Source organism: Lycium barbarum, chromosome 2 (genome assembly GCF_019175385.1).
Source record: "Lycium barbarum isolate Lr01 chromosome 2, ASM1917538v2, whole genome shotgun sequence".
Classification (NCBI taxonomy): Eukaryota; Viridiplantae; Streptophyta; class Magnoliopsida; order Solanales; family Solanaceae; genus Lycium; species Lycium barbarum.
This window is the reverse complement of record NC_083338.1, coordinates 139,325,193-139,334,075: the sequence shown is the minus strand read 5'-3', so window position 1 is coordinate 139,334,075 and position 8,883 is coordinate 139,325,193. Positions and strand designations below refer to the sequence as shown.

Sequence of the window (8,883 nt, the reverse complement as noted above, 5' to 3'; positions counted from 1 at the left end):
CATTTAACAAGTGGTGTGAGCTGAGTCAATGTGCGATTGTCTTCAAAATCTTTACACTTATAAATATGGCAAAATTCAAGGGATTCAAATCTCAAACACAATTATAAGACCTCTGAATAAGGTGAACAAAATTTTTGTTATATTTGCTTATCAATTGACTTCACAGGAGCAGGGTTGTACTGAATGATACTGCCCCGCCTAATTTACTTATACTTGATTTGAAGGGTGTCAAACACTCCAGTCCAAATTTAACAACTATGTAGGAGCATTATTGGGTCCGCTCGTCTCACGGTTCTTGCACACTCCAATCAAAATTATAATAGTGCGTTGAAGCCACACCGTCATGCGGCAAACCTCTTCATTTATAGTATTTGTTTAGATTATATATAAAATATTTTACTTATTTATCAAACATAAAATTAACAATTAAAAAAATCATTAATTCCCTGCAAAACATTTTTGGAAAAACATTTACCTTCCTACCAAAAACACCGTAAGACCAGTTTAGTTTTGATTACCATAGTCGAAAGAAAATATGCTGCTGGAATTACAGCTGAAGTAATCCAAACAAACTACCCGTAGGCCGTAGCACTTCAAATTCACAACCGACGTAAGGACGTAGCTGGCTATAAATTATCTCAAACAGGAGAAAAATGAAATCAGTCCAATTACACTGAATATAAAAATAACGCCGTCATCTTATTTCCCTTCTCATCATTCTTCTATAAACCTCACTTATAAAATTCCTCCACGTCTCCACGTTTTCTCACACAATTCTTTTTTCAGTACCCACTTCTCTATCGTGCCTAATTTTTGTACCAAAATTACGAATGGGCAGCGTTAACGACGAAAACCGGCAACCATTGTTATCGGAAAATATAATTGAAGAAACAGATGATGATCAAGATCTGAAAACAAGAGTATGGATCGAAACAAAAAAACTATGGCACATAGCTGGTCCAGCCATTTTCAGTCGTATAGCCACTTACACCATGAATGTAATAACTCAAGGTTTTGCTGGTCATCTTGGTGAGGTTGAATTAGCTGCTATCTCCATTTCTAATACTGTCATTGTTGGCCTCAACTTTGGTCTCCTTGTACGTATTCCCTTCCTTAACTTCTTCAAATTTCACATTATTATTTTTCCTTATTTGCATAACAACAAAACAGGGACGATTGAACCTTCTTCGTCAAAAAATAGATTACGCAAATAGGATAAATTAAAATTATATAGTATTAAAGTTGTCAAAATTTGAAGTTGTTTTAAGTTACTTTTTTGCAATTTTTAAAAATTTCTCTCGTTGGAATTCCAGACCCTGTCACTGATAAAAATTACTTATCCGTTCCGTGGTAATCCCTTCTCAACTCCTTCCCTCAACTTCTATCAAATTTCACATTTATTTTTCCTTATCTGCATAATAAAAAACAGGGATTAGAAAGTCAGCCTTTTTTGTTAAAGGAAATTGAAATCAAGAAAAGATAAACTTTTTGAGAGGATAACTATTAGTTGAAAAATTAACCCTAAAATTAGTTCGATTGAATTTCTTCCCTAAAATTACTGACTTCCCTTGTGTAATTTTTCCATGGAAATGTAGTTAGGGATGGCGAGTGCATTAGAAACATTATGCGGACAAGCTTATGGAGCAAAAAAACATCAAATGTTAGGCATATACATGCAAAGATCATGGATCGTTCTAATCCTCTGTTGTTTCCTTCTACTCCCGTTCTACATATTCGCCACACCAATTTTAAAAGCATTAGGTCAACCAAACGACGTGGCAGAGCTATCAGGCCTAGTTTCCTTATGGTTCATCCCGTTACATTTCAGTTTCGCGTTTCAGTTTCCTATACAGAGGTTTTTACAGAGCCAGTTAAAGACTGCGGTTATTGCTTGGGTCTCACTTGCGGTGTTGGCCATTCATACGGTGCTTAGTTGGTTGTTTGTGTATAAATTGGATTTTGGGATAGTGGGAGCTGCTGTGGCACTGGATGTGTCGTGGTGGTTGGTGTTTATTGTGTTGTTTTGTTATACCACATGCGGTGGATGTCCAGATACGTGGAGTGGATTCTCGATACAAGCGTTTACTGGACTTTGGGAATTTTTTCGACTCTCGGTTTCTTCTGGTGTCATGCTTTGGTAACTTAAATTCTAGTACCTCCTTTTTCTCTTCTTTCACTTAGTTTACCTCCTCTTTCACGTAATTGTAACTTAATCATGATTAATACTCCATCCGTCTCAATTTATATGGTATTGAAAAAAATTTATATGATTTTTAAATATTTTAAGTTATTAATTATTGTGATTTATAGTATTTCATTCGTTCTGTAAATATTGTCTTAGTTATTATTTGAACAGTCAAATGATATTTATTTTTACCTTAATTTTTTTCAAATGTTTTCTAAATATTTTGAATTATTAGCTGTTGTGATTTATAATATTTTTTATATAATTTTTTAATATGTAATTTTTATTTTAAAAAAATTAAATAATGTATGTCTGAATTCACGCCGGCGGAACATTTTTTTTGGGAAGGAGGGGTAGCATTTTTACACACTTCTTTAGAAAGACGTTTGATAGTTCAATCATAAAAATATTATCTAAACTACTCTATTAACTCTATTTAATTTAAATGCTTTACATAATTTACATTATTTGAAATAAATGATACATTTGGTAAAACTTTCAAAAATGACTTTTTATGTTTCTAAAATGCTAAATATTTCGGAATAAAATCAGATTGCAATGATGACTAGTATTTAAGGCCAGAGGAGTAGTGCTTTAGTAATTCCATAGAAAATTTTAAATTTATATACTTTTGGTATATATAGTATGTAGAATAAATAATGTACTCAGTTTAGTTTTTTTTTTTTTTTTTAAATCTCCTTGATTTCTAGGAAGTATCAAACATTTTGACCTATGACGTACGAGAACGTCAAGAAGGAATTATTTTTAATGTATTTAAATCTTACCGCTCTAGTTACAACAATCTAGACACTGTCTAATCTTATCATTGGTTTATTATTGTTGTTTTTTTTATTTTTGGAATTTTGTAGCTTGGAGAACTGGTACTATAGGATATTGATGTTGATGACTGGGTATTTGCAGAATGCAACGCTGGCTCTTGATGCGTTGTCCATCTGGTAAGCCATTACCTCTCTTGTGAAATTACTAGTGGGGTTTTCTGTTTTACGTCATTTATTGAGCGTACAAAAGTAGCTAAACTTGACAATCCAATTCGAGTTTCACGTGCAATTCTTTTCTTTGAATCGCCTTCTTTTGTTCTTACTTATCTTTTCCTTTTTTTTGCTTTTTTATTTTTTAATGTATTTTTGGTTGAATCTATTACAGCATGAATATTAATGGTTGGGAGATGATGATACCACTTGCTTTCTTCGCTGCCACCGGGTAATTATTATATGTCTTTACTTTTATATGTATGGTCTTGCTCTCATTTTAAGTGTTCTACTACCTTTGCGCAGCAAGTAATTAATCTAAAATTAGAGATATATTAATTATAATTAAGTATTTTTTTAATTATAAATATGATATATATTGAAGATGAGTGTAAAAATTAAATCAGATGTAAGTTCAATTTTAAGAGAATTTAGATTAGAATAAATAAAGGAAAAAGACCAGTTTTACGATCCGTTACAAATGTTAATTCTTTTATTTATAACTAGTCATTAGGGCCGGAGCTATAATATTAAATATGGGTCGGATGAACCTGATAGTTTTTGCTTAGAACTTGTATTTGTATTAAGAAGTTCATTAAATATGTAAATTTACTTAATTGTGAATCTAGTACAGTAACTAATATAAAACAAGCTAGGGAATGCATGATAAGATCAGAACTCATAAACTTAAAATTTTGGATCCGCTTTTGCTAGTCATAGTTTATCATATCCTCGTAAAAATAAGAGTATTCATCTTTGACGGAGTAATGTTTACACACGTCTTTTCTTTTAAAGAAGAAACTATGAAGTTAACGAACGAACGTCTCTTGGCAAAGGTAACCGTACAGAATAGGAAGTCCAAAATTTCAAATAAATGGGACATGGTGTTGGTTGTTAAATAGGTAAAGAATCAAAATAGGGAGTTCTTTTTGGACCTGAAAAACTGCTTTAATTTTCAATTGTAGATTGCAAACCTAACTAACATCACGTCCTGTCCTAGTCTCTACTGAATGACGTTATGACGTGTTGTGATGCTTGACGATTGACAGAATAACGTATATCTTTAAATAAACTACTAACACATAACACAATAAATTAAGAAAATGATGTTCTGGTCTCTTTGTACCATTTGGTTTATGGAATATATAAAGGGAGGATAGTGACGATAGATGAACTCTTGTGATCAGTCGTTTGGGTTTCTTTTGAACCTTAATACAGTAATATATTCACATTAGAATTTGACCGGTAAATTCAGTGAATCGTGTACTCATATTTCAATATTTATCTATAGACCAAACAGAAGGGGGAGATGAATTTGTTATCATCTGTCAGGGTTAGTAGGTTAATGTAAATATAATATACAGTCAATTGAGCCTGAAAGATACAGACAAGAGTATATTAGGTGTACAATTCCGTAGGTTTCTTTATGTCTGCTTTAAATTCCACAGGCTAAACTCAGAGCAGCTTACATTTAGAAGTCTTACTTACTCAAAATTCGGATTTATGTGCATAAGAAGACAAAAACTAACGTAAATGCAACGGTATAGAAATTCTGACGACGACAATGTATTTTTTTTTTCTCCATCGATCACACTCATCACATGCAGCTGCCATCTATTTGTTCTGTAACGAACTTACTTTAACTTACGACAAGTGATTAATTCCACATTATAATTATTTGAATGCAGCTTACAGAATTGGCTTGTTAAAAAGTTCTTATAGATTAAACGCATATAAATAAGCTAAAACACAAATATCATTCTTGGGAATTGGTTAATTAAGTTGGTGACTAGTATTTACTATCATAAGTGGAAAAAATTCTGTTTGCTTCAGCTATAATAATTGATTTAATTTTATGGATGATCACTCAATTTTCGTTTTATTAGACTAACGTCACTATATTATTTTTTCAGAGTGCGCGTGGCAAATGAGCTAGGTGCTGGAAGAGGAAAGGCGGCAAAATTCGCAACAGCGGTATCAGTGGTACAATCCACCATGATTGGGCTAGTATTTTGTGTGCTAATAATGATATATCAAGATAAATTTGCTCTAATTTTCTCATCAAGCTTTGATGTGCTAAAAGCTGTCAAGAAGATCTCTTACCTTCTTGCCTTTACCATTCTTCTAAATAGCGTTCAACCTGTTTTATCCGGTAATTACATTAATTTATTTTTATTCCATGTATAATATATATGAGTGTAACTTATATACATTGATAGCATGATTTTTTTTATTTTTTTTTAATAAAGAAGTGTCTTGTTTGTTACAGGGGTTGCAGTTGGATCAGGATGGCAATCAAAAGTGGCTTATATTAATTTAGGTTCCTATTACCTTGTTGGAGTCCCCCTTGGAATTCTTATGGGTATGGTTCTCCACACTGGTCTTGAGGTATGTTGGTCTCTTTATTTCTTAGCATTTACTTACCGATTTTATTATATTACAAATTATAAAACAATATATATAATAAAAAATTACTTATAATTATCTTATACGTGACTTGATTGTGTAAAGAGTACTGTTTAAACTGTCGGTGCATTAAACGTAAACTCTTTCATATCTTAAGTCGTAAGAAACTAAATGTTTGGTTTTATTTTTCTCCTATGTAAGGTTGTGGATCGTTGCTCATCCGTGCGCTGACAATGTTTATTAGACATACTTTGTGCTTATAAGTGAAAATTGGGAAGAGTTTAAATTTGGCGTATTAATACTATATATGTTTTCTACGCTCACAAGTAAAATTGACCTACAATAATATATAGGTAGATTCAAAGCACAGATTCCTTATTTTAAGGAGGCTTAACTATATATGAGTCCGCGACTTAAGTGACACAAAAAAAATAATCTTAGAACCAAAATAACACAAAAAAAAAAAGTTACAGGCTACTTTTTTTTTTTTAAGCTATCAAAATCACGTTTTTTTCCATACTTTGGGCAAAGATTAGTCATATTTCAAAATCCCGAAATATCAATATTTTATATAGAACTCAATATTTTTTTTGCGTACAATAACATCGGCTCATTACATCAAGTTTACCTAAACGTTTGGATCGTCGTTTTAGGGGTTGTAAAGTGTCCCGAAGTAAGTTTTGTTTGTTTGGAAACTTGTCATCTTTAGATCTAAGTGTCATATTTTGTAAGGTTTTGATTTAAGTGTTTTATTATTTAGTCAAGTCGAATGTACAAATAAAAATATTATATTAAAAAATAATTCATCCAATACAAGAGGTTCAAAATAATTCAAAAATAATTCATTGCATTAAGTAATACATCATTGTTTACAATAACAAAATATTCAAAATAAAACTTCAAGTACGAGAGGCTCTTTTACTCTGAGATGTTCTGCCACCACGAGATGTACTTGCACCACCACGACCTTGTTGCCCACACGAGATGCCAAAAAATGAGAGGCCAAAAAACGTGTTGCCCATACATATGAGGTATACACATTGAAAATTATCCAAAAAGAGGGAGACAAATCTGCATTTTTATGATTGCTAATGGAAACAAATGTTGAATTGTGTTTACGGTGGGACGAAAAAAATTGATTAGTTCCAAACCCTTAACGTTGTGGCATGACCTTAATTAATTTATGTATCATAGAAGATTTGACGTAAATAAAAAATAAGGACAGGAGCATAGGTAGAAAACTAGTTGTAAATATAATTGTTGAAACTTTAAATGGCCATAACTTTGCGCTCGGATGTTCGATTCACGCGATTTTTTTTCTGACTCAGGGTATTTTTTCGAGATCTAGCCGGGCCGATTTTTTAAAAAACACCTGTATCCCATTCAATTTGAATTTTGCCCCAAATTTGTGCAAAAATTTCATTCATCTTTAGTAAAAATCTAATTATAAAAAAATCTATTTCGAGATGCTAATCCCGTGGTAATGATGTTTTGAATGTCAATTTCGAGGTTCAAAATTCAATTTATGAAAACGAGTTAGATAGCATTAGTGAACATTATAAAAAATAAAAAGTGTCTACTCTGTTGCTTTCACCAATTTAGCTTGGTGGTTTAGTCTCTCCTTTTTACTTACTTCTTTTTTATGCCAACAACATGGGATCAAACCTTGGTGGGAGCATTGAATGAGATATATTATACCCTGGTTGAACCTCTCGTATTGGATGAATTATTTTTTAATATAATATTTTTTTTTATACACTCGACTTGACTAAATAATAAAACACTTAAATCAAAACCCTATAAAATATACACTTTGATCTAAAGATGACAAGATTCCAAACAATCAAAACTTACTTTGGGACACTTTACAACCCCTAAAACGTCGATCCAAACGTTTAGGTATACTTGATGTAATGAGCCGACGTTATTGTACACAAAAAAAGATATTAAGTTCTATATGAAATATTGATATTTCGGGATTTTGAAATATGACTAATTTTTGCCCAAAGTATGAAAAAAATTTGATTTTGATAGCTTAAAAAAAAGTAGCCTCTTTCACGCACAAAATCTGTGCGTGAAAGAACCAAACTTAAAAAGTTACAGTTTGGTCCTAGAAACCTACTTTTGTAACTTCTTTTTTTTGTGTGTGTGTTATTTTGGTTCCAAATTTTTTTGTTGTGTCACTTAAGTCGCGGACTCTATATTTATTTTAGTGATCTGATAGTGTAATTTTTTTCTAAAAACTAACGATATATGAAACTTAAACTTGTTTGAATATTGAAGGGCATGTGGGCAGGGATGATATTTGGAGGGACAGCTTTGCAGACGATAATACTGGCTTTTATAACGTACCGTTGCGATTGGGAAAAGGAGGTAATATCTTTTTCCAGGAAAATGCAAAATTCTGGAGCTTGTTTTCCTATTTTTCCCCTTTATAAAACCGGAATATCTTAACAATAAGAATTAATATTGATGCATTTTTGGCAGGCTAAAAAAGCTACAATGCATGTTGAGAAGTGGTCGGAGCCACCTCCAGTTAGTCAATCGTAGATGCTGATTTTCTTTTTCTGGTCAAGGTTTACAGCCTTTTTTTTCTTTGCTATTTATTCTTTAAGAAATAATCATGCTGTTTTAGTGCAAGGGTATTTTGTTCAATGAACATTATAGATAAATAAAAATTAGTGCAAAGTCAATTATGACAAGCTCAAAAATGTATGTGAACTAAGTATGAAACAATTATATTAAAGGAAAGGAAATAGCGCCATATCATACTAATGGTGGAAAGTCAGCCTAGATAGCCTTGACTCTATGATTGAGTTTAAAAGCTCAAACATGTATGTGAATGAGAGGACCAAGTATGAAACAATTATATTAAAGGAAAGAAAACAGCGCCATATCAATACTAATGGTGGAAATCAGCCTAGATAGCCTTGACTCTACCGTTGGGTCTAAAAGCTCAAAACTATATGACAACTTTTGAAAAATGTAAAAAGGGCGGTTTTGTTTAGAGACAAGTTTTGTCAGAGGTTAGTAATACATGCATATATTAATAGTGCAAAAATTATAAAACGTAATTTTTTTGAATGTTAAGATTGATATATTGTAAATTAATACACAATATAATTTCGAATATTTTACTTTTAATTCAAACATAATAAATTTGTTTCTGTTATAAGATTGATATATTGTAAATTAATACACAATATAATTTCGAATATTTTACTTTTAATTTAAACATAATAAATTTGCTTCTGTTATGATGGTTAGTTTGGTCACTTTAATATTTTTAATCCGTATGTTATT

General features: G+C 31.6%; 1 protein-coding gene across 1 annotated transcript; it reads left to right on the top strand.

Moving 5' to 3' along the window:
* The first annotated feature begins 678 nt into the window (after positions 1 to 678).
* Positions 679 to 8,291, top strand: LOC132627583 (protein DETOXIFICATION 27-like). The gene is made up of 8 exons (XM_060342996.1): positions 679 to 1,097; positions 1,596 to 2,137; positions 3,055 to 3,141; positions 3,350 to 3,406; positions 5,088 to 5,326; positions 5,444 to 5,562; positions 7,864 to 7,953; positions 8,068 to 8,291. Exons 1-8 carry the CDS (start codon positions 831 to 833, stop codon positions 8,128 to 8,130), a joined length of 1,464 nt encoding a protein of 487 aa, XP_060198979.1. The 5' UTR covers positions 679 to 830; the 3' UTR covers positions 8,131 to 8,291.
* The last annotated feature ends 592 nt before the right edge of the window (positions 8,292 to 8,883 follow it).